Here is a 26,219-nt window from a genome sequence, read left to right on the forward strand (position 1 = left end):
TCGACCTCCCAGTCCGCATTCCCGTCGGTCCCACCCGACCGGGAATCCAAGAGGTATGACCAATTTGGCAAGAAGGTCTTCTCGTCCATTAGTTTGGGCCTGCGGTCTTGCAACACCGCCTGCCTCTTGGGCCGCTACACCCACTCTGTGTGGGATACGGTCGCGGAACTCCTGCCAGAATGCCCCATGGAGGTGCGGGCAAAACTCGGTCAGGCTGTGGCTGAGGGCCGAGATGCAGCGAAATATTCAATACGGTGTGGTCTTGATACGACCGACTCGCTAGGCAGAGCTATGTCAACGACGGTGGCGATTCGTCGCCACGCCTGGCTGAGATCCGCCAATTTTTCGGCAGATGTCCAGAGTACATTGATGGACATGCCGTTTGATGGCTGTCACCTGTTCGGTGACAAGGCGGACCACGCGCTGGAACGCTTCAAGGACTCCAGGGTCACGGCCAAGTCCTTGGGTCTCTCGACCCAGCGTCAGCAACCGGGTTCGTTTCGCCCCTTTCGTGGCCAAGGAAGGGGCGCCCCCACACGTGCTGCCAGCCACGCGCCGCAACAATCCTTTCAACGCGGTGGCGGCCGTGGAAACCGCCGTGGTGGCGGTCGGGGACAACGGCGGGGTCAGACCACACCCTCCCCCGCAGCATCTACCCCAAAATCCTCCTAGTCCGTGCTTTCGGCCCCATGTTACGCCAGTGGGTGGCAGGGTTCGCCATCACCACGCTCACTGGCGCGCGATCACTTCGTACAGGTGGGTGCTGCAAATTGTCCGAAGGGGCTACTCCCTCCCCTTCGAGACCTCTCCTCCAGCCATGCCACCGCAGAACCACCGTGTGTCGGGGGACCACTTGACACTTCTGCAGGAGGAAGTTACGGCCCTCTTGGCCAAGGGGGCCATCGAGCGCGTTCCTGGGCCAGAAGTAGGGCGTGGTTGTTATTCCCACTACTTTCTGGTGCCCAAGAAGGACAAGGGGGGCCTACGTCCTATCTTGGATCTAAGGAACGTCAACGGCTTCCTCCGGAAGGAGAAGTTCAAGATGTTGACGTTAGCTCAGGTCTTGGCTGCTCTAGACCCGCAAGACTGGATGGTAGCGTTGGACTTGCAGGACGCCTATTTTCACATCCCCGTCCTGCCGGCCCACCGGCGTTACCTGCGGTTCACGGTAGGCCTGGAGCACTTTCAGTTTATCGTGCTCCCCTTCGGCCTTACCAGCGCCCCACGGGTGTTCACAAAGGTGATGGCGGTGGTCGCAGCCCATCTGCGCAGGTTAGGGGTTTCAGTCTTCCCCTACCTAGACGACTGGTTGTTGAAGGCGGGCTCGCCCCAGACAGTCGTCCACCACCTTCAGATGACGGCAGACCTCTTGCACGACCTGGGGTTCTCCATCAATGTGCCGAAATCACACCTGTGTCCCTCTCAAAAGCTCCTTTTCATCGGAGCGGTTCTGGACTCGGCGCAGTTTCGGGTTTATCCTCCGGAACGGCGGGTTCGGGATATTCAGGCTTTGATTCCCATCTTTCAGCCGCTATCCCGAGTTTCGGTCAGGTTGACGCTGCGGCTGCTGGGACTGATGGCTTCCTGCATCCTTCTGGTGCATCACGCCCGGTGGCGGATGCGGGCTCTGCAGTGGGACCTGAAGTTTCAGTGGGCCCAGCATCAGGGCAACTTGTCCGACCACGTCTTGATCTCGGAGGGCACTGCGAGACAACTGCAGTGGTGGCTTACGGACCGCGACTGGGTCAGGGGCAAGTCCCTCTCCCTTCCCCAACCGGAGCACGTTGTCGTGACGGACGCGTCCCTCCAGGGCTGGGGTGGCCACTTGGGAGAGGCAGAGGTCAGAGGCATCTGGTCTCCGGCGGAGTCCCGGCTCCATATCAACCTGTTGGAGCTGCGGGTGATTCGTCTGGCACTGAAGGCATTCCTCCCCTTTGTCAACGGGAGTGTAGTGCAGGTGTTCACCGACAACACCACCGCCATGTGGTACTGCAACAAACAGGGCGGAGTGGGGTCGTGGACCCTTTGCCAGGAGGCTCTGCGCCTCTGGCAATGGCTGGAACGTCAGGGCGTGACTCTGACGGTTCAACACCTGGCAGGTTCTCTGAACGCCAGGGCGGACGAACTCAGCCGTCGGTGCTCGATGGATCACGAATGGCGTCTGAACTCGGACGTGGCGCAAGGCATCTTTCTGCAATGGGGAGAGCCTTGGTTAGATCTATTCGCCACAGAAGAGAACGCGCAATGTCATCAGTTCTGCGCGTTGGAGTTTCCAAGACGGCACTCGCACGGCGACGCCTTTCGGCGCGAGTGGAGTTGCGGTCTGTTATACGCCTTTCCGCCTATACCACTTCTGCCCAGAGTGCTGAAGAAGATCAGGCGCGACCGGGCCCAAGTTATCCTTGTGGCTCCGGACTGGGCTCGAAGATACTGGTATCCCGAGCTACTCAGCATGTCAGTCGGTCCCCCGATCCGCCTGCCCCTTCAGGAGGACCTTCTGTCGCAGCAGCAGGGGACGGTCCTCCACCCGAACCTGTCCAGTCTCCACCTCCATGCTTGGAGATTGAGCGGCGGCAGTTGAGGCCATTTGACTTGCCTCCTGAAGTCTGTGATGTTATTCTGGCAGCCAGGCGTCCCTCCACTAAGTCGGTATACGCCTGTCGGTGGAACAGATTTGTGGCATGGTGCACAGCAAAGGCTGTGGATCCTCTCTCTGCCCCTCTTTCGGAGGTTCTTCTGTTTCTTCTTTCTCTTGCCCAGCAGGGCTCTGCTCTGGGCACTATCAAGGGCTTCCTTTCTGCCCTTTCAGCCTTTTTGAGGCTTCCTGATCAGCCTTCTTTGTTCAAATCCCCGATTGTAACTCGGTTCTTAAAAGGCATCACTCACATGTTTCCACCTGTTCCGTTTGTGATGCCTCAGTGGGATTTGAACCTGGTTCTGACCTTCCTGATGTGTGCTCCCTTTGAGCCCCTTCATTCTTGTCCTCTCCGTCTCCTGACTTTAAAGACGGCTTTCCTGGTTGCCATCACCTCTGCCAGGAGAGTGAGTGAGCTCCAGGCTCTTTCTGTCCAACCTCCTTTCCTGTCCATTCATCCTGATAAGGTGGTTCTGAGGACTAGACCTTCTTTCCTGCCCAAGGTTGTTTCGGCCTTCCACATCGGGCAGTCCATCACCCTCCCTTCCTTCTTCCCGCCTCCGCATCCTTCAAAGGATGAAGAGCGGCTCCACCGTCTGGACCCAAAATGTGCGCTTTCATTCTACATGGATCGCACACGCCAGTTCCGGGTGGATGACCAACTGTTTGTTGGCTACGTGGGTGCGAAGAAGGGACGGGCGGTTTGTAAACGAACCATCTCTCGATGGGTCGTCCTCTGCATCAAAGCGTGCTACTCTTTGGCTCGGAAGGAGCCTCCTGTTGGGCTGAGGGCCCATTCCACTCGGGCCACGGCGGCTACTACTGCCCTGGGCCGGGGAGTCCCCTTGCAGGACATTTGCCAAGCGGCTACGTGGGCCTCGCTGCACACATTTGCGAGGCACTACTGCCTGGACAGTCAAGTCCGGAGGGATGGCTTCTTTGGCCGTTCTGTCCTCCAGGACTTTCTGGTGTAGTATTGTATTGGTTCGCAGACCCACCACCGGGGTTGGTATTGCTGGGGTATGTATTCTAAGGTAAGGAATCTAACACTAACGTGTTTCTTTCAGATGAACAAGTTACTTACCTTCGGTAACGATATATCTGTAAGAAACATTAGTTAGTGTTAGATTCCTTACCGAACCCACCCATCCTCCCCGTTCTGCGAACTGATACCTAGGGTTAAGGTCATCCCTTTCAGGGCCCTAGTTTTACATGGCACCAGTGTTGGTTCTCTCATGGCTCTGCGTCTCCTGGCGCGGAAATGCTGTGTGCAAAGAACTGACGTCAGCGCGCGGAGGCGGCGTCTATATACTCCAGCGACGTCATCACGGCGCACGACGCCAACGACGGACGCGGAGCCGCAGGGGACGCCTGCAGACGACGCCTACCGACGCGCAGGGGTACTGCTACGCAAAAGTTTCCGGATCCAGACTGACGCCTGGGGATATTCTAAGGTAAGGAATCTAACACTAACTAATGTTTCTTACAGATATATCGTTACCGAAGGTAAGTAACTTGTTCGTCTCTGTGCCAATGTCCAATTAACTCCAGCTGCTCCCACAGGTTAGTCCACGATCTCTCCTCCGTCTCTTCTAAAAGGCATTACTTCAGACTCCAGCTATTCACACCTCCTCCTGATAAGTAACTGCTTCTGACTGCTTCCTTCAGTTCCAGCTCACTGACTGTCTGTCTGTCTTCTCTCTGTTCCAAGCATGTCCTGTCTCTTCTCCTCTTGCAATTCCACTCCTCCAACTCTACCAACACTCTCTGCTCCTCCAATTCAACTTAGCTCTCTCTAGCTTGAACCCTCTCTCTCTCTCTCTCCTACTCCAACAGCTCCTCACTCTTCTACCACTCCTGCTTGACTCCTCTCCGCTCCTCCAATTCCACTCGACTGACTGACTCCGCCTCTGCACTTCACTGATATAGAATGCTATTTCCTCATGGAAAGTTCCAGCCATCAGCCTGCCGCCCATCAGATCCCTGCACCACTCCGCGCCAAGGACACACACCCAGCCGGCCGGCCTTTTGTTGTGTCTTCCACACAGAGAATAATACAGCCTACCGATAAGGGCTGGCCCAGACCGGTTCTCTCCAAGTAAAAAACAGCTTTAACTATAAACTTTACCTTTACCCTGAAAGCCTCTCAGCTCCATCAAGATGGAGTCCCTCTAGTTCTAGGCCTGTAGGCCTGAAAGGGATGAAATACCCCTTAGCTCTGTCAGAATACCTACATAAACCATACCAATGTGTCAAGTATGTCAAAGCCAATAGGCAATAGACAGATTAGAGTCAAGAATAAGGGATCTATCATCATATTAAGCAGCTATCCTCTTCTAGGTCTGGAAAAAAGGGCTTAAAAGGGCCAACACAAGCTAAGAATACCTATCCTAGATGTGAGCAAGATTAAAGTCTATATCACTGCTAAATAGAGCCAAAAACCCTGCCAAGACAAGGACCAAACTGAAAAACTCCACCAATCAGACACCAGCACCCTCTAGAACCTTTCCAAGTGAGGCTGAGTTCCTCAGATTTTCTCCGCATTTCTTTGTGTAAGGGAGTCTCCCTGAGCTTGGCTCAGTTCTACAGAAAATTCAGATAAGTGTTTTATCTTCTACTATATCAGGATTATGTCGGATTCTAAAGGATTATTCAGGCCTTGCTGGTCCTGTGGGAAGAAAAATGTTCACATTGATGATGCCCACAAAGACCGTATTTATTGCCTTCATCCAAAGCATGAAGCAAGGCATTGTAAGATATGCTGCACTTTCTACAGCTGGTTTCTCTCGTCAAGGCAAAAATCAACATCCCAAGGCCGCGACTCCGGCCACAAACAATGAGTTCAGTTGGGTACCATTGAATACTCCTCTCCCCTTAAAAGGTGCGAAGCTCTCCAGGTATTTTCACCAGTGGCGCAACATCACCTCAGACAAGTGGGTTTTAGATCTCGTATCTCACGGCCACACCTTGGAGTTTATTCCGATGCCACCAAATACACCCCCCTCCTCCCCCCCCCCCCCCCCCCCTCGGGGATCGCACCCCCCTCGTCTGCACCTACTCAAGAATGAAGCGAAGCTCATGCTTCAAAAAGTATCAATAGAGAAAGTCCCTTTTTCGCAGAGGAGGAAGGGTTTCTACTCTCATTTTTTCAGGATGGTCACTCTCGCATACATCTTACGTCGCCTCAACAGTGGTGATTTCATGACTTCACTAGACCTTGAAGACACATACTTCCATATCCCTATTCACCCGAAACACAGAAAGTTCTTAAGGTTCACAGTGGCTGGTACCCATTACTAATTTCGAGTCCTTCCTTTTGGCCTCAAATCAGCTGCATGAACTTTAACGAAATTCATGGCTCCAGTGGCAGCAGCATTAAGAAGCCGAGGTAATCAGGTATTTCCATACCTTGACGACTGGCTTTTGAAAGCGCCAACAGTTTGTCTAGTGAAAGCACAACAAGAGATTGCATTTCTCTGTTCCAGCAATTAAGCCTATCATTAAACCATCAAAAATCATCACTAATTCCAAGCTAGAGAATGGTTTTTCTGGGAGCATTGTTGGACACCATCCAGAACAAGGCCTTCCTTTCCCAGGAAAGACAATAATGTTTGCAGATGCTAGCACAAAGACTATCCAGAAAAAAGTGCATTTCTGTAAGGGTGTTCAAGTCTCTGCTGGGAATGATTTCTTTAGCAGTAGATCTGGTGCCAACGACTTGATTGCGCATGAGACCTCTTCAGGAGGAATTGCAATCCCAGTTGATACCGACCAAAGGTTCTTTCGACGACGTAGTGGAGATTACTCCGCGAATTAAAGAAGCTTTCCCCTGGTGGGCTCAGCAATCAAATCTATTCAAGGGGCTTTCATTTCTCCCGCTTATTCCAGACTACGTGGTGACAACAGATGCTTCTATGGAAGGCTGGGGAGGACACTTACAAGACCTACAAGGTCAAGGGAAGTGGTCCTCAGCTCAACACGGGATGCATATAAACAGGTTGGAGTTGAAGGCCATATCAATCTCACTCCAAGCTTTCTTACCACGGATTCACGGATCCTCAGTTCTAGTCTGCATGGACAACACCACGAGCATGTTTTATATCAACAAACAGGGAGGGACCAAATCTCTATCTCTGTCACAAGATGCCCAATAACTTTGGGATTGGCTAACATTTCACAAGATCTCTTTAACAGCGGAACATGTTCCACATTTAAGGAATACCCTAGCGGATGCACTGAGCAGAACAAACGATGGATGTCACGAGTGGCAGCTGGAACAATCATTACTGGACAGGATATTTGCGATATGGGGGAAGCCAGAACTGGATCTCTTTGCGACCCAAATCAATTCCAAATGCCGATTCCTCGCAAGCAGATTCCCTCTCCCAAGTTCCCGGGGAAATACGCTTTTCTGGGATATATGCGTACGCTTTTCCTCCCATACCACTGATTCCCAGGGTCCTAACGAATATCAAGTGGGAACGTTGTTGCATTCTGTTCATAGCCCCCAGATGACCCAGGCAACACTGGTACTCAGAACTTCTCCTATTGTCAGAAGCGATGCCCATTCGCCTCCTTCCAGAGCCAACACTGTTATCCAGGAGCAACGGTCAAGTGTGTCACCCGAAACCAGCCACACTGTAATTACATGCTTAGCTCCTGAATTCTTTGATTTTAAGGACCTAAACATTGAACAGGAGTGTAAACAAATTATAGCTAAGTCAAGAGCTGACAGCACCAGTAGATAATACAAACATAAATGGAAGGGTTTCTGTATATGGTGTAGACGCAAAGCATTAGATCCTCCTTGCTCGGCTGCTGAGGAATTTTTACCTTACCTGCTCTCCTTAGCGAAATCTGGTCTCAAACAGTCTTCGGTTAGAGTTCACCTTGCTGCTATATCAAGATATAGGTGATTGCCCAACGGCCCCTCGTTCTGGTCATCAAGACTGGTGAAGGAGTTCATGAAAGGCCTATTTAGAACCTTCCCACCCATCAAAGGTCCACCTCCAGAATGGCAACTGAATGTAGTGTTATCTCAGTTGATAAGGCAACCGTTTGAACCTATACATAAGGCGGAACTGAAATTCTTAACCTGGAAGGTCGCCCTTCTTGTGGCTCTCACCTCCACATGAAGGGTTAGTGAAATTCAAGCGTTCACTATATCTCCTCCGTTCTTAAGCTTTTCTAATGATACAGTCCTTCTAAGAACAAACCCTAAGTTCATTCCGAAAGTGCCATCTCAATTCCATTTGAATGAACCAGTGATCCTCAGAATATTCTTTCCTAACCCGTCAATTCCGGCTGAAAGAACTTTGCACACTCTTGACCTAAAAAGATGTCTCAAGTTTTACTTGCCACGTACAAAACAGATCCGCAAATCGAATCATTTATTGGTTGCTTATGGTTAAAACTACCTGGGAACTGCAGTCACCAAGGCTACCATTGCTAGATGGGTAGCAATTGCAATACAATTTAGCCACGACAAGGCTGGCAAGCCTTTATCACGAACTGTACGAGCCTACTCCACTAGAGCAGTCTCCGCTTCTGTTGCTCTATTTTCCCGAGTGCCAATTGACAAAATCTGCAAAGCAGCAACATGGAAGACAACCCAAGCGTTCGAACAGCATTACTGCCTTGAGTCATCGCACAGAGTGGATGCAGCTTTTTGACAGGCGGTACTAGTACTACGGAATCTTTTTCACTAAGGTAAACCAATTTTTGTTAGAGGTTTTGTAAGAAAAAAGGAGTATATGTATGTATCTTCCTGTTACCATGTACTGGTAGATTTTGTTAAATACACTTACTGTGTTATATAGCATCTTTGACTGTTTCCTAGTAGTAGAACATGTTTGTGTTACATCCATCACTTCTCATATGTAGTGTGGTTACTATGCAAAGTATATTAGCACTACCCACTGTCCACTAAGGTATTTACCAGCTGTATGCCTGCATATAATTATGGATATGTTTCCATTATCCATTTGGGGCCCTGCTTTATATTATGATTCAGGCATGTGAATCTATGAAAGATACCCCAATACTGGATAAGAAATAAGTTACTTTCCTGTAATTGCAGCTATCCAGTACTGCTATCTTTCATAGATTCATATGCACCCACTCTCCTCCCGGTGAGGCTTCCTCTATACTATGGTACTTACCACACTTGTGCTGGAATATCTGAGAAACTCAGCCTCTCTTGGGAAGGTTCTGCAGGGTGATGGTGTCTGATTGGTTGTGTTTTTCAGTTTGGTCCTTTTTATGAAAGAAGATTAATAGGCTATGCAATGTTTGTTTGCATTTATTAGGCCTATGGTTTTTTACTACTTACTGCTATGTTATTTGTACCGTGGGACTCCCACTACGACGACGAGGAATGATTCAGGCTTGTGAATCTATGAAAGATACCAATACTGGATAACTGCGTTACAGGTCAGTAATTTATTTCTTAGTGGTGCCTGTCGCAGGCAAATATGTGTCACACCTCCACTTGATGTGCCTTTGTTGCCTGGAGCCAAACCATAAGTCCAAGACCTGCTTGGATTGTAAGACCATGAATCAGAAGGCCACCTGCAGAGAGCCACGAAGGTCCTGACTGCTCAACACATTCCAGTCCCAGTCACGAGGAAGGTCCCAGGACCACACTCTGAGTCGCACGTGCCAGTCATCGTCGTGATTCAGGACTTCTTCAGGTAAGTCTCACAAGAAGGAGTCCAAGAAGTTGAAGCACTCTTGGACTTCCCAGCGCCAGTCCAAGTCATTGGAGGAGATGCAGGAACAACGACACAAATCTAGGCTCTGCTCTCACGTCGTCCCTGTGGAACCTCAACCTGGGCCTGCTCTGTGTTTCCCCAAGTTTCCCTGAGCTGCAGCAACCCCCGCCCAAATTTATGAGTTCTGGGTGGCCATGCACCTAATTTTTGAGCGGCCTGACCCCTCATGTGTGCCTTCAGGTGCCATGGGTTTGGGAGGGATACCAACTGGATTCCTGTTGGCAGGTTCGCCCTCTGTGCTAGTTGGGCCCTCAGGATTCGTTGGTGGATCCGAATCGGACCTGGCTGCTATTTCACAGCCTCCTTTGGGATCTGTTCCACTGGCATCGTTCCCAGCGCTGCCGACCCCATTGTGATTTCTGACTCTGAAACAGAGCCAGTCCAGCGTCACATGACACCAGCGACTGAACCCAGATGGCTCGAATTAGAGACATAGCTTTATTTTTCTGGAAGGCCCTGTGAGGAACACAAATGCAGGGGATCTGAGGATCCCTGCAATTATCCTAACCACCTAGAAGAGTCCATGAGGAACTGGCTGATGTCCGTGGTCTGGATACCTCCCAGACACTGACCTCCTGTCTCCTCTCACAGTTGCTATAGAGGAAGGATCCTCCTTTGCGTACAGTATTAAGCAGACGATATAGTCCGTCCCGACGGACCACGCACGGAACCTGGGCGTCATCCTGGACTCCTCACTCTCGATGAACAGACAAGTCAACGCCGTTTCTTCATCTTGCTTCAACATTCTTCGCATGCTCAAAAAAACATTTCGTTGGATCCCCACCGAAACTAGAAAAACGGTCACCCACGCTCTGGTCACGAGCCGACTGGACTACGGAAACACCCTCTAGGCCGGTACCACCGCAAAACTCCAGAAAAAACTCCAACGCATCCAGAACGCCTCAGCCAGGCTCATATTAGACATCCCGCGTAAAGAACACATCTCTGGTCACCTGAAAAACCTCCACTGGCTCCCCATCAATAAGAGGATTACTTTCCGGCTCCTGACCCACGCACACAAAGCACTCTACGAAATCGGACCCGAATGCCTCAACACACGACTGTCCTTCTACACCCCCTCCCGCCAGCTACGATCCTCCAACCAAGCCCTTGCCACTGTACCTCGCATCAACAAAACCACCATGGGAGGTAGATCCTTCTCCTACCTGGCAGCTAAAACCTGGAACTCACTTCCCACTCACCTTCGCCTTACTCAGAACCACCTAGCATTCAGAAAGCAACTTAAAACGTGGATATTTGACAAGTAATTCCCCACCCTTCTTCAAGCGCCTTGAGGCCCTCTGGGTATGTAGCGCGCTATATAAATTTATTGACTTGACTTGACTTGACTATGAGTGCCACAACCCCTTATGGTAGGAATTTGCTCATTAAGAATCTTTTGGCTTCCAGTTTTCAAGCCGTCGTCGAGGCAAGTTTGCGTACATCTGGAGGAAGAGAGTTCACAGGATAATTCAAGTTTTTGTGCTAGATAAGTGGGGATATTGTAGTGAAGGGCTTTGTGCGTCAGGATTGCAATATTTAGCTGGATTTGTGCGTCAAAGGGTAGCCAGTTGAGAGATTTAAGGACTTGGGGATATGTGCTTATTTCGTTTGGAGCCTGTAATCAGTCTTGCTGCAGAGTTCATTGCTATGGTCTCTATTGCTATATTGTATAGAATTCTGTTGTGCAGTTGCTATGGCCTCTATTGTTATACTGTATGGAATTCTGTTGTGCAGGGGCTATGGTCTCGAAAAAGAGGCCCGAGCCATACTCTCTCAAACTATTGCTGATGGTAGACATGCAGTAAAGTTTACTATTAGCTGCAGGTTGGAAAGCACTTGCTGAGCATAGCCATTGCTTCTACGGTGGTGCTTAGACGTCACGCCTGGCTGAAAACAACACGCTTTTTGGGGTATGTATAGGCATCCCTTATGGACACGTCTTTTGACTTCACTCCCCTCTTTAGCTACAAGACAGATTTGCCTCTTGAGTGTTTTAAAGATAGCAGGGTCACCGTTAGGTCATTGAGTTTCACCTTGGCCCCATGACAACTGCAATCCGCCTTTCACTACTTCCATGGCTACAATAGGGGCTATCAGCTGTGTTCTTTAATCCCTACCCACCACGGCCTTCAGTCCTTTAGTGGCCACGGCTCCCACAAACCTAATGAGAACCAAGACCAGAGGTCTATCCAATCCACTCCCCCTCCCCCAGCAGCCTCAGCCACAAAGCTCCTTTAATATGCTCTCATAACATCATGGGTAACCTGTTACCATCTGGATACAACATCACCTGCCCCAATGGAAGATGATAATGTCAGACAAATGGATGCCTCAGATCTTTTAGCAGGGTTATGCCCTTCCCTTCCAACTTGCCACCTGTGCCACCATCCTCTGCTCAACTGACTGTGGACCACTATTGCTTTTGTGACAGGAAGTCCAGACTCTTCTGGCCAAAGGATCCATCAAGAGGGTGCCAGTATCAGAAGTAGTTTGTGGTTATTATTCCTGCTACTTTAGATCTGTGACTCATAGTTGCCAAGCGTTTGATTACACAGCGCTGGAAGTCTCCTGACCCCCTCATGGTGAGTGACAAGTCTGCTACCACTGTGTTAGCTCACAAAGTCCCTGTCCTGTCCTACTTGGCCTTCACTGCACATGTCCACCAAGCACTACTACCAGGACAGTCAGGTACGGCATGATGGGCACTTTGCCTGTTCTTTCCTCCAAGACATTTTTAGTATAATCAGTCCATAGACCCACCTCCAGGGAGATATTTCTTTAGTATCTATTCTATGTTAAGGAATCTGCAGCTAGAAGTTTCTATCAGATGAACATGTTACTTACCTTCGTTAACGCTTTATCTGGTAGAGACTCTGTTTAGCCTCAGATTCCTTATCGCTCCTCACTCTACGATCTGTCACATCCATCTGAAGAGGTCCTTGAAGACCTCAGTCTGGCACACTAGTTCATGCTACCTCAGTATGGCTCCATGCTTCTGGCATGGAAAAATAGTCGTGAAACTGAGGTCACCACACTGGGGTGGCTTCTATATAGCCACTGCCCATGTCTCTTCTGACGTGAATGATGACTAAATTTCCTCGCTGAGCAGAACAACGCCAGCTTCGAGCACACAATGGGACTGCTCCGAATAATGTCCATATCCAGTCTGATGCCTGTGAATAATTAAAAGGTAAGGAATCTATGGATTGATAGAGTTTCTTCCAATTAAGGCGTTACCGAAGGTAAGTAACTTGTTAATTTAACTCAATCCAAGCCAAGCTTTTCAGCTATAAAAGTACATTGGCAGCTATTGCAGTCTACAGGAAATCACCAAAATCAGGTTAGTGATGAGGACATATGCTTCTTTCCTGTTAAGTTTGTTTTTGATTTTCATGTTAATCAAACCAGTACCTTAGCCTCTTCCTTTGGCACCTGCAGTACAGTCCCTTTACTCATTAGACATAAGAAGAGTACTTCAATTCTACCTTGACAAGACTGAAGTCCTAGGAGGTTTAATAAATTATGACCATTTTAGCCTAGGTTTAGCAACTCTGAGCTGCCTGTTGCTAAAAGAATAATGCCCTTCCTGGTAAGCAGAAAGCACGTTCCACTAAAGCTAAAGCAGCTAAACTTCATGTCTCAGGGTTGTTCCATTAGCTGATACATGTAAAACTGCAACCTAAATATCAGTACATACATTTACTAGCCATTGCCTAGACAGCTGTGAGGTTGGGCCAGAAAACACTTTTTAACTCATTCAAGCAATGTATGTTGGTAGAGGATGTGGTCTAACGTCTAGCGCAGTCGATCTAATATCTGGGGAACCGGGTTCAAGTCTCGGCAATGGCGCTCATCATCCTGTGATTCTGGGAAAATCACTTAATCTCCCCGTGCCTAACAAAAATGAATGGGTCCGTGTGTAACGCAAATGGTGATCTTATAAAGCACTCTAAAACCTGAGGGTCAAGTTTGCGCTATATAAAACTCCAGATTTTTTTTAAATCTTTGTACATCTAAGAGCAGCCCTTGATTTTACATATTCATTGACCTTTCCTTCTGCCCAATAGCTGATTTTTGTAATTTCAGTAAGCTTTCTACTTTGTTCAAGCATTTATGACTATCAGTGATGTTCCCACGATGCAAATGAAAATGTTACTTATTTGTAGTCCTAGCTCTGCATCGTAGGAATCTTCATTGACATAAACGATCTGCCACCTTCCCAGCCAGTACAATGCATCCTGGATAGTGGAAGCTCCTAGAATGTTAAAGTGAGAAGGTGCTTTTTTCAGCTTTCAATGTAGGTCTGTCAGGCTGCAACCCCTTTTGCAATGAAGGTGATGCAAGGCAGACTAAAAATGTATTATTTTCAAATCTACATCCTGATGAATACTTCTAACTGTAGATTCCTCACCTTAGAATATTTCTCAAGCTTCAGACTGGATCCCTAAACCTTTCTTAAGCAGTGCTCCAGCATGCTTTTAGGTGGCACCATGTAACACCGCGTTGACTCTGTACCACTGCAGAAGTGTCGCAGCAGTGCTGCATATAAGTGCAATCCCTATGCGCTAATGACAGTTCCTTTCCTTCTACACCTTTCGACACAGATCTGCAGCTCTGCTCCCAATTTTGATGATCTTCAGACAACTTCTAAATCCAATTCCAACTTTAGGTTTTAAAACATGCCACACTGCAGAAAACAAATGTCTGTAACAAACCTACACAATATGTGCCTCTGGTGCCTGAGCTAAATGAGATAATTGTGCCCTCATGCACCCAAAACTAATCAGGGCTAAGGAAGTGATTTTTTATGTTGCCAAACAAAAGAAGACGTTGCATTCTTTGCAAAAGTCCCCCTCCAATTTGCGGACTCTGTCCCACTCCTGAGGTCGTTCCTGCAAGCGTTCAACTTGGCACTCAAAGTCCTCCGGTAAGACCAAGTTGATGTCCAAACCAGATATGAAAATGTGAAGTGTGACTTGACACTCATCCTGCCACTTTGAACCTAAAGTGAATACTCAAGGGGGTCATGATGTGAGTTATTCAACCTCGAAGTCTCTGCTTGTGGAGCTGGTTCCTCAGCTGATGCTGTTGCACCCTAAGTCCCCTGGGATCTTCACCGATGACACAGCAGATTGAAGCATTTAAGAAGGCCTTGCACACATGGATACTCCAAAGTGTATAAGATCTCGTTTCACCAGGGCGAAAACCTTAACCTCACCCCTGGCAAGGTGAGTCCCCATGGCCGAAATCTGCAAAGTGGCAACTTGGACATCTCTCCACAACTTTGCAAAGCTTTACTATTCAAATTTGAAGGTTAGGAGCGATTGACATTTTGTGTGCTCTGTCTTCCAGGATTTGTTTGTACAGACCCTTCTCCGAATTGGGTACTGCTTGGGGATATATCCAGTTGGTGAGTAATCTGCAGGTAGAAGTATCAATCAGAAGAAATGTCGCTTACCGTTGGTGACTATCTTTCTGGTGGATACTTTGTTCACCTGCAGACACCTCATCAATCCACCTCCCCGTTTGAAGGTTGATGAACTTTTAATTCTCTTAATAACGTTCCAAGGTAGTTGCTGCAACTTGTCACTATATGACTCTATTCTCAACCTACTCTCTTTGAAGGCAGGCACTTTATGACTCCAAATACTTCACAGTGGTATCTTTTACCTCACCAACACAGAATCAGCACCACCTACCATCATGGAAGAGCTATTAAAAAAGTTTTCTCATGCAATCTGCACCTCGGATATTCAGAAGATGAGCAATCTGCCGATAGATACTATTGACTGGAGCTGCATCTCTTTTTAGGTCTCGCTGGGGCATGGCAGGGCAGAGCCTTGTTCCGCCTCTGCGAGAGATCTTGTAAATACAAGATTTGGAAAATGGACTCTAAGCCCCGCCTCTCTTTTCCATTGGGTAGCATCAGTGTTCATGGTAAACTCTGGCTTCCCATTGGAAAATAGGGTTTTTGGTTGACACCCTGTTCGCTTTTGGGACGGCCCCGCCTGATACGGTACAGACACTGCTTTTCGGCCGTCGTGAATACTTTTCGTATCAGCTTGTCTGATAAGGCTGTCAAGGAAAGGTTCAGGGAGAGTTCAGCAAGCTGAAGCTCAGTCATGCTGCCTTCATGCCTGCAGCACACGCAACTCCGGCTCTCTGATTAGGCCTGTAGTGACGGATCACGCGCCTCTGTTTAGGTGGAGAGAGAATGGCACACAATCTCGCTTCCCTCCAAGCCGTTGTGGTGAGGCAACCTCCTGCCCCTCCTCCTCCCCCGCCCACCCGAGCTCTGCTGCCTCACAGGCTTGTATTTTTAATTCGCCCACTTTGGGGTCCTGGATTAGTCTTACGTGTTACACTTGCACGAGTGTGATGGTTAGTAGTTGCACATGTCGAGCGGTGCAAGCTGCAGCAGCCTCATGACAAGAGCCCAGGCACTTATTTGTTTGCAAAGTAAGCACTGGTTAAAGCCTATAGCACTGTGATGCACAAAGAGGAAACTGGATTTGCCCAGTATCACACCATTTGAACAAAACATGAAACCGGAATTAGAACTGTAGTCTTCTAGAGCCACACGTCCATTTTGTAATAGGCGTCCATTCTGTAATAGGCGCCTCTCCTTCAAGCACTAGACCTCTGACAAACACGTCGTACCAAGAGAAGCCGGGTTAGTGGTAGGTGAAATGCAGGCCAGAGCCAGCCAGCAGAGGCGCTGAGATGAAAAGCAGCACGTTTCAGCTATAACCATATCAGACCACGCTTGCATCAGCCTTCACCTAGCAGGTAGACACAATGAGCAACTCACACGCAGATGGCGCCTTGACCCCACAACCCTAGCTAAGAAAGAAGACGGAGGCAGGATTCAGACAGCCATCCGAGAATACACCGCAGCGAATGACACACCAGATACAGACCCGGGCACAGTGTGGGAAGCACTAAAAGCTACAATAAGAGGAGTCCTGATGGAAATAAAAGGTAGAAGAGACAAAGAAACAAAAAGATCAGTTAGCACAGTTAGAAAAAGACATCAAAAAGCTTGAGACAGAGCACATAAACGACAGAGACAACCAAAACACACTAACAGAACTCACTAAAAAGAAATATGAATTCAACAGAATACTCAGCGAATGAGCAGGCCTCTGGATAAAAAAGTACAAAGAGATCAACCTGTGTGAAGCAAACAGAGCAGGGAAAACGCTAGCTGCATACCTCAAACGCAAGCAGAGACAACACAACATTACATCAATCACAGACACCGGAGGCAAGTCACACACAAGACACAAAGACATTGTTGACACCTTCAGAGAATTCTATAGCGAACTGTACAAAAAAGATTGGGGACTCGAAACAGCGCTAACGAAGGCCTACCTAGAGAGCCTGAATTTGCCAAAAGTCACAGATGAGGAAGCGAAGGCCTTAGGTCAAGAAATTAAGCCACTGGAGTTAACAACAGCCATCAAAGCGCTAAAAGAAAACAAGGCGCAAGGCCCAGACAGCTACACAGCCACCTTCTACAAAGCTTTCCAAGAACATCTAGCGCCCACTCTAACGAAAGCCTTTAACTACTGCAGGAGGGCAGGGGAAGTGACCTCGACAATGGCACAAGCCAACATCATAGTTATCCCAAAAGAGGTAAAAACCCACAATGGCCAAAGAACTACCGACCCATATCACTAATCAACCTCGACTGCAAACTATACGCTAAAATATTAGCTACCAGGCTGTGCAGCGTGCTCCCAAAACTCATAAACAACACACAAGTAGGATACATGAGGCAGACTGTCCAGCGACAACACCAGACTATTGTGCCAAGTCATTGAACATTGCTCTCACGCACATAAACCAGTAGTAACAATTGCACTTGATGCAGAAAAGGCCTTTGATAGGGTATCATGGCATTTCCTAGAGGAGTGCCTGCAAACATACAACCTGGGCGACATGTTTGCCAGAAGGGTCATGGCCATGTATAGAAACCCAAGAGCGCAGATCGCAATAAACAGCACAACCTCAGCCCCTTATCACCTACAAAGAGGAACTAGACCGGGATGTCCGCTGCCCCCCCCTACTATTCTTACTAGTACTGGAACCCCTGATCAAAGACATTCTCACAAACGAGAACATAGCAGGCATCTCTATCGACAGAACGACGGCCAAACTGGCGGCATACGCAGACGACCTATTGATAGTCACAGAAGACCCAACAGTTTCCATACCCGCACTCATGCATACTATTGATACATATGCTTCCCACTCAGGATACAAACTAAACAGAGACAAGTCAGAGTGCATGCCTATGAATGTACACACAACATAAGAGGTACTAGGAGACTCTGGGCTAGTGTGGCAAACTAAATCAATCAAATACCTAGGAATAAACTTTTGCAAAGACCTAAAAATGACCCTAGACCTAAACGAAAAGAGAACACCGACAAAGATAAGAGACCTGCTGGAAAAATGGTCGCCTAAATATATCACCTGGTGGGGAAGAATAGAGACAGTCCAAATGATGGCCACACCTATAGTTAACAACTTAGCCAGTATGCTTCCCCTAGCTCTAACCGAAGACTTCCATAAAAAAGTAGATCAAGCACTGAATAAATTCATATGGAGGGACAAAAAACCTAGAATTGCACTCCAAAAACTTAGACTAACAAAAGAACTAGGAGGCCTAAACGTGGCGGATCTAAAAACATTTCAGACAGCCTGCATAGCCAGACACAGGCTCCATTGGGTAACCCAAAACTAGAAGTACACACCAATGTGGCTGGCAATGGAAAAAGCCATTCTAGACAACTCGGACCCCCTAATCCTCCTCACAGCCAATAAATAGTCACTAAAAGGGAACCCAATATTCAAAGCAACAAGATGTGCCCTCCTCAAGGTAGATCAGAAACTAGAAGTAAGCCTAAAAAACTCGAAATGGGTGGCACTATGGGCTAACCCCAAAAATAAGGAACAAAGGGAAGCCCCTGGACATAAAGACGTGGAGCTCACTAGGCCTCTCACATCCAGCACATCTAGAAGAGGAAAGCAAACCGCTCTCCTATAGCACCATAAAAAGCAGGTTCGGCCTCCCAGAGGTGGAACTATATAACTTCCTGTCCATCAGAACAGCGATTACAAGAGCGAACCTAAATAGCCTCACCCCACACATGTTTCAACTAATGGAAGACCTAAACAAAACAGGGCACCACATTTCACAGCTATACAAACTTCTCCGCCCAAAGACCTCAAAACTGAATGAAAAGCATAAACTCTACTGGGAAACCCAGATAGGCCGTACCCTCACAGAGAAGGAACTGTTGACCATCTGGGCCTCCCCCACGCAGAATATAATCTCGCCAGTACTAGCACAGACCAAATTTTGGCTAATACACCAAGCACACTGGACCCCAGAAAAACTAGCAAAAATGAGCCTAAGAAAGAATAGCCTGTGCTGGAACTGCAACAAAGCAACAGGGGATTTGGCGCATCTAATCTTCCACTGTGGCAAGGTCAGAAAATTCTGGGACAGTGTTTGAATTAACCAACCAGACACTAGACTGCACCCTCAAGAGGGAGTTCTGCACCCTAATACCAGCACACATCAACACAGACATCAACACACAACAAGATAGAAACCTTCTAGATTTCCTCCTAACAAGCGCCACAAAAATCATACTAGCCAAATGGAAAAACACCTCTAAAGCCACCTTTAAGGGATGGATAAACTGGGTTACATTCCTAAGAGGCGCTGACAAAACAGCTCTAAAATACACCCCCTGGAAGAAGCCCAATAGACAGATGTGGTCAGCGCTAGACTGCGCACTAGACCCATTCAAACCACCTTAGCCAAATATACCATGGCTGTGTTAGCCAAATACACCACAGCTTTGTAAAACACGGAAGGACGACAATCTTAAACCACCTGCCAACAGATATGTGTTACATGTTGCGTGTTATATGTTCACGAAAAAGATAGCCAACGTAAGAAGTCCACCGGTACAGGGAATAGAATTTTTAGCCCAAAAGGACGGAGAAGCAACCGCCCAACAGAGTTAAATAACGCACAGATCACCAAATTGTCTAGGATGTAAGATGTAAGGCGAAGTGATCGACGAGTCAGAAAGAGCATATGTACTCGTTTATGTTTTTATGTATATCCTATCTATGTAAAAAAAATACAATAAAAATATATTTAAAAAAAAAAAAACAGCACGTTCAAAGCTTCAACAGGTTGGTCGTTCTGTCCGGGACATCCGCTAAGAAGGACTCGGTAACATAGATGGGAGGAGCCACTGGAATTCGGAACCAATCACTGTGTAAAGTTAGTCTGTCACTGCAACCGGAAGTCATGCCAGTCACTCGACTGGAGGCTGAGTCAAGTGCGGATTTATAGCGATTGCGAGAATCTTTCAGAACTGAGCAAATAATTGATTAACAGAAGGTTCACAAGCAGCCGGGTGGGGAAGGGAGGTTGGGCTGGGGCAGAGTCAGTCACATGTCATTCTCTTCCCATTCTCTTCCCAACTGCCCTTTTAGCGGTGCTCTCCTGGTAGGTGGGTTCCTCCAAACTTTAAAAACACAGAAATTCACTCACATATTAGCAGCAGGAAGTCAATGAAGCAAACCGTGGTACAGTGGGCCACTCTTACGCACCCTCGTGCCGTGGTGCTACTGCACCTGCTTCACAGACGCTGCCTGTGCCCCTGCATAACTGACAGGCGCGTTTAATGGCAGAGAATCTCTGGGTGACTTCAGGGCGCTAAATCATGTCTGCGAGCGTGACATTGTTCAGCATATCACTGGCCGCTGCAGCTCTCTCGGGGCCCGTGGGCCCATTAGAAGGCAGGCGAGTCCCCTCTGATTGCAGCAGCGCTCGTCTGGGGTCAGCGGATGGGGGCAGAAGATAAACCGTGGGCGTCTGTAGCGGGCAGAAGCCCTGCTCGGGGGCATGACCCTAAGACCCTAATGGTTTTCAGAAGCAAGGATATGTTGCTTCTACTAATGGCAGTGACAGGCCGGGGATCAAAGAACTTAGAGCTGCGCAGGGCATTGAGACAGACAGACAGACAGACAGACAGACAGATAGATAGATAGATAGATATCAGTTTTTATCTCATTTAAATATAAAAACTATTTGTGATAATTTCCATACCTTAATAGAGCCTTCTGAATATGTACAGTTTATAGCCGGTTTAAATAGTATGCACCTTATTAAGAAAACTATTCCATTAAAGACCAGGGCAAACACATATAAATCAGTCTTGGCCCTACCCCAACAAGGACATTAATAATACATGTATTGTATGGTTCATAAAAATCTTTACAATGTCAGTACGGATTATCCAAAAGAAAGCAATATGTGAGGTATTAATTAAAAAAAACAATATCTGAGTGACACAAGCACATAAAAAAAGTAAAAATGCCTTAAAAAAAACTTTAAAAGCCGTATTATCAGATTACATTTGATACACTGCGAAGAAATTGGGATTAGCCACAGACATCACAGGTGCAGATTACTTAAAACAACAGTGAATACCGATATTAAAAACAAGCATTTGCAATGCAACAGATCTCGCATTTACGCGAGTTTGAGCTAGTGGCATTGTAAACGACAATGCTTTTTAGTTATGTTTTTGTTTTTGAAACATAAAAATAACACATTGCCATTTACAATGCGAATAGCTTAAACTTGAATAATGCAATACCTATTGCATTGCAAATGCTTGTTATTTTCAACTATTTGTGTGTTTTTTCTATTGTTTGCATGGTAAGCTGCTCCTGCAATTAGGCCAAATGCTGTTTGACATTTTGATTTGAATGAGTCAGAGTTATTGTGGGCTTTTATGGTATCATAGTTGCCAATTATTGTTTAAACACATACAAACTCACATTCTAAGTTGATGTCATTATGTAGAATAATGGAAACCACCTGCAAATCTGGAGAATTAGTTTTATGATTGTAGCCCATTTTGTTGTTTCTTTGCTCAGTGTTACACACACTACTTCAGAAAAAACATTCAGACGTTGGGTCAAAACTGTCAACTTTCACATGTCATCCACTATCTCAGATTTAAGAGAAAAGGCAATTGCTCTAACAAGACTATTTGCCACTGCATAAACCATCTGTCAGTGAAATGTCTTTATTTTAATTCTGTTTTATTCTCTTTTTTGTTGGAGAAGAAATGGAATCACTTTCACAATCTGGGACAGGTGGACAGTGTATGGAAAAGAAAATTTTACTCTCTCAGATTTCATCAGTGCTGTCAAGGTATAATTTCCCCACTTCCTTATTCTCTGTTTCTGGAATGTGTTATACTTGTTGAAAGTGTCTTATGTTTAGGCAGTCCTGGTAACTGCTACACTTAAACCCTTGGAAATACTGCTTCTGTAAAGGATGTATCTGTTTACTAGAAATTCAGTTGATAGCAAATCAGCTTTGCTTTGCCATTAAAATCCAAATATCCTAACTTTGTTGACATGCCTAAACATGTCGCGGCATTGTACCATCCATCCGTTAATCCTAATGAATGTGCTGATCTTTTGCAAGTGTTTGTTTCGCAGTTGCTTTCTAAGGTTTACGTAAAGTGTACCTATTGTAACTTGCTTTCTGCTGATTTTGAAACACACAGACTCTCCTGTTTAGTTTCTTTCATTGATGGAATCTGGATCTTCCAAATTACCTTTTGGAAGGTAGCATCTCATTTGTTTCCAAGGGTTTCTTTGTTTTTTTGGTATCTAAGCTCTTTGGTGGTATCTAGTGGCGTCCTTGGGACTTGGAGAAAAGGCCTGCACCTGTGCTTTAATTAAAAAATCTATCCTTTATTCTTGGATGACTTCAAGGGTTTCTCTCAGATAAGAACATGAAAGTCCCTGACCTCTTTTTTTTCTGTAGCTGTTGTATCACCAGTAAAGGGATTTCTGATGTGTACTTCTAACCGCAGATTCCTCACCTTGTGACTATTCCCGAGGCGTCAAATTGAAGCCAGAAACTCAAAAGCAGTACTCCTGCACCCTATAAGTGACATCTTGTGGCTCTGCACCCACATTGTTTAAATCCAGAAGTGATAAGAGGGGCCGCATACAAGCACCACATAAGGGCGTTGATGTCCATTTCTTTCTTTCCGTGCCTTCAGACGCTGATCTGGAGCTCTACTCCTCTCCTTTTTGTTTAGTAATTTTGTACAATATTCTATTTTTTTTTACCAATGTGCATAGGAAAATGTCATCTCCCAAAACAACAGGGTTTTAACCTTGTACAGACTGTTGAAAGCAAATGTGTGCAACAGATCCTCACAAAGTATGTCAGTGGTGCCTGGGGTTGAAACACGACTCCAGACCGTGCGACGATTATGCTCAGATGAACCAAGTCCATATGAGACTGCAAGCTGAAACTCTAAGTCGCCAAGCATCAGAAGACTTCACAACATGACCAGTCGAAAGGAAAGTGCTGTTCTCTCTCCCAAAGTCGTTCCCCAGGCAGGTCCTCGTAACTGTTGAAGTCTTTGGGTAAGTCTAAAAAGACGCATAATATGCCGAAGCCCCAATCGCCCCCTTCCCTCCACTCTCAAACTCAGGAGAAGGTGCAAGGGCATCAACGTGCCTCTTAGTCTCACTGTGGACCTCCTGAACTGATTCCTAGTTTGGTCCTGATGCAGCTCGAGTTTTCCAGTTCTTTTTCAACATTTAGCAAATAGAAAGCCTTTAGGGAGGCCATGCTGCGCATATTGGACATGCTTATGGTTTCCTCTGTCGCGTCTTCAAGCCGCAAGGAACTGCAACAGCTTTCAATGGGGGTCCCACGGCAAGTTCATCCTTGGTGCAGTCTGTGCCTATTGAGCCCACTTCAGGTTTGGCACCAGTTTTAATATCCGCTGTGGTTCTAGCGCTGCTCCCTGTGCAGGTTCCTTGCAAATCAACACCAGTGCCGAGCCCTGAAGAGGAGGCATTGCCCATAGTGATGTCTGACTCCAGGCCGGCTCGACTCGACCGAAGCCATGCATTGATCCCACTGGAGAGCAGCCCATAACCAATCCTTCAGACTCAATGCCTTGCCCATACCATGCAGTATATCTCATACTCTAAATCCGCTCTTTGGATCAGATAAAGACTATGATGAGAGGGGCAAACTTTCCCCACAGTACGGTTAGGGCAATTGGGATGCTGAATTACAGGATACCAGTGGTATGGACTCTTACCCCGGGACTCAACTTGTCTCTCACTCTGGTCCTGCTCTTGAGGAGGATGCATCTTTTGCTATGGTCATTAGGCAGGTTGCAGAGATGCTTGACCTGCAATTCCCTGCAATTGTGGTCAGAACTACAGCCCTGGCAGAGGTTCTTCATCCTGGCCATGCACCTACTGAACATCTCTTATCATTCAATGAGGCCTTAATGTGTAACCTCTTATGCAAAGCCATGCTCTGGGCCACCAGTCAAGAGACAGGTAGCTCATCGCTGTAGACTGGCACTGGGCAATCATGACTTTTAACACACCAACCTGTGGTAAATAATATTACCGGGACTATTTTTCCATAAATTAATAACAATAAGAATAGCTCATAAAAATGAGAGGCAGAGTCCGTGGTATCTGAGTCATATTGGCTTTAATTAAGATGACTCGAGTCAACGAGAATCGGGTTCCATCACCACTAAGGTTCAGGAAGGGATATCTAACGTTTTATTAACATCACACATTATATATAGTAAAATCATACAATTACAATGAATACAGTAGGCGGAACAAGTGAAAAGAGAGAGATAAGAACATATGGGTGTAAAAGAAGGCGTGTAAGGAGGCGTACACGTAGGTGTGCACTTGATGAGTCATAGAGGTGTCATAGGTGGGTGGATGCATAGAGAAAATTTGCAGGGTCAGCAGAAACCTTTAACCTACATGTGCGCGCAACTGAACATGACGTGAGATTGACGTGTAATTGGGGAGAGCTGGGGGCTGTGACTTTAGCACTAGTAGAGGAGTCTGGAGTCTGGGGTGTCAGAGCGACCTGTACCTTTGGCATATCTGATATCTTATGTTTGGGGGATGTATTGTCTGAAGTAAAGGTCTCTCGAGTAAAGGCTGTTCATCACTGAATGCTAGTGTGCACATATATTTCTACGTGCATTGCGTGGGGCCATGGGCCTACTATGGCAACGGGTTCAGTAAATCACTTGCATGGAGACAGGAAGGCTAGGCCCTATGCTCTGCAGGCGGAAAGATGTTTACCTATTTCACTAGACTGGAATGTGTTTTTGCGGAGGCTGAACAGATAACTGTAGGCAAAATACCATCTTGGCAGGCAGGCCAGGCCGGGCACCTCTCGGCTGGGCAGGGAGTGAGGGAGAGGTCAGGGATGCATACCAAAACTGCGGTGTTCAGAGACAGAAGTGGCTCGGAGCCTGAATTCAGGGTCTGGCTCGGCTGGGCCACAAAAACGTGTGCTTTGCGATATTTAAAAGTGCACCATGTAAATGCATTGGAAACGTAGGCCTTAGTGCGGAATTCATACTACATACATGGAAGGCCTAATAACTGACATGTTAACATTAGACGGAAATGCAGGGGCATTATCATGACAGGCACGGGAAGGGAATTACATGAACATACATAGGGCACGGGTGCATGGATAGGGTGCGAGTGGGGGACACACTGACCATATAAAATTCTTATTTCCTCAAACCTACGCCATTGAGTCTGGTGGACTGGCATAGCAAACCCTAACGCCTCTCTATTGACTCCCCCTTACAGTGAATCTAAATTCATGTGTTCATTGGCTAGTATTGCTTTGCCCTAAGTCAAATTAAGCTGCCTCCTAGGCCACTACAGTCATGCTTTAGAAGACACAGTTAGACAAATCCTGCTGGCAGTTCCAGAGGACCTTTGTGCGTCTTTTATCCAAACCAGCCAGGATGCAGCAACATTTGTCATAAGGTCTGGTCTCTGATTCAAAACTGGACACAGCAAAGAATCAGATTCAAAAACTTTTTATCTCATAAGTGGCTAACATTTTGATATATAGGCACTTGAGAACACATAGTGCACTCATATAGTACCCTTGAGAGGTTTATCCCATGAACTGAAGGATTAAAAGGAGTGCACTCATGAAACTTATTCTTTCTTTGATAAGGTCTGGCCTCAATACAACTGACGGCAAGGGTCAAGCAAAGGGCACATGTTCAGAGCTTTAGCACCATGTCTGGATGAGGTTTACAGGCTTTTTTTGGGGTGTCACACAACTTTGATGGACATGGCTCTCACATTTTTGGTGATGAAGCGGACCCAGCACTGCAAACATTTAAAGAGTTGTGCCACAGTGCGTTCCCTGGGGCTGTCTGCCCCTACTAAATAATTTCTTCAGCAGTTTCTCCCCTTCTGTTGTTACCCTAGGGTTTTCCAATACAAATTCAGAATTATTAAATTTGATTTAGACTTTGACTTAGGTCAACAAGTACATGATTAATAAAATAATAAAAGAAATGTACTATTCAGACCTCAACTGTGGTCAGCAAATACATGATTAGTAAATAGTAAAACCTTTAAGCTATTCCGACATTAGAACAATTTAAAAAAGCTTAAAAAAATTATAGATATTATAACAAGCAGATTCATCAAGCGGAGATTTACAAAACTCAAGCTTTATGCTGTGCAAAGATTATGTGTAAAACATATAGGGTTTATATACCGACGCCGGGCCTCTACCAGAATAGGTTTAGGACAGACTAGCAACAAATGTAAGAAATCTTGCCGTCCTCCCTTACATAAATCACAAGTTTCTGTGGAACTTTCGGATTTGTCCCATTTAGAAGTTTGGGTCTTTAAGG

The 26,219-nt window shown here is 46.7% G+C and overlaps 1 protein-coding gene across 2 annotated transcripts in view; it reads left to right on the top strand.

Moving 5' to 3' along the window:
• The window catches only part of UBA6 (ubiquitin like modifier activating enzyme 6), a 1,035,692-nt gene that overhangs the window by 888,075 nt on the left and 121,398 nt on the right, over positions 1-26,219 (top strand). For both annotated transcript variants that reach the window (XM_086961917.1, XM_086961916.1), the window contains exon 31: positions 21,583-21,670. In XM_086961917.1, coding sequence (XP_086818043.1) covers positions 21,583-21,670 — 88 coding nt within the window. The remainder of the gene's footprint in view (positions 1-21,582; positions 21,671-26,219) is intronic.

This window comes from Lissotriton vulgaris, chromosome 3_1 (assembly GCF_964263255.1).
Source record: "Lissotriton vulgaris chromosome 3_1, aLisVul1.2, whole genome shotgun sequence".
Classification (NCBI taxonomy): Eukaryota; Metazoa; Chordata; class Amphibia; order Caudata; family Salamandridae; genus Lissotriton; species Lissotriton vulgaris.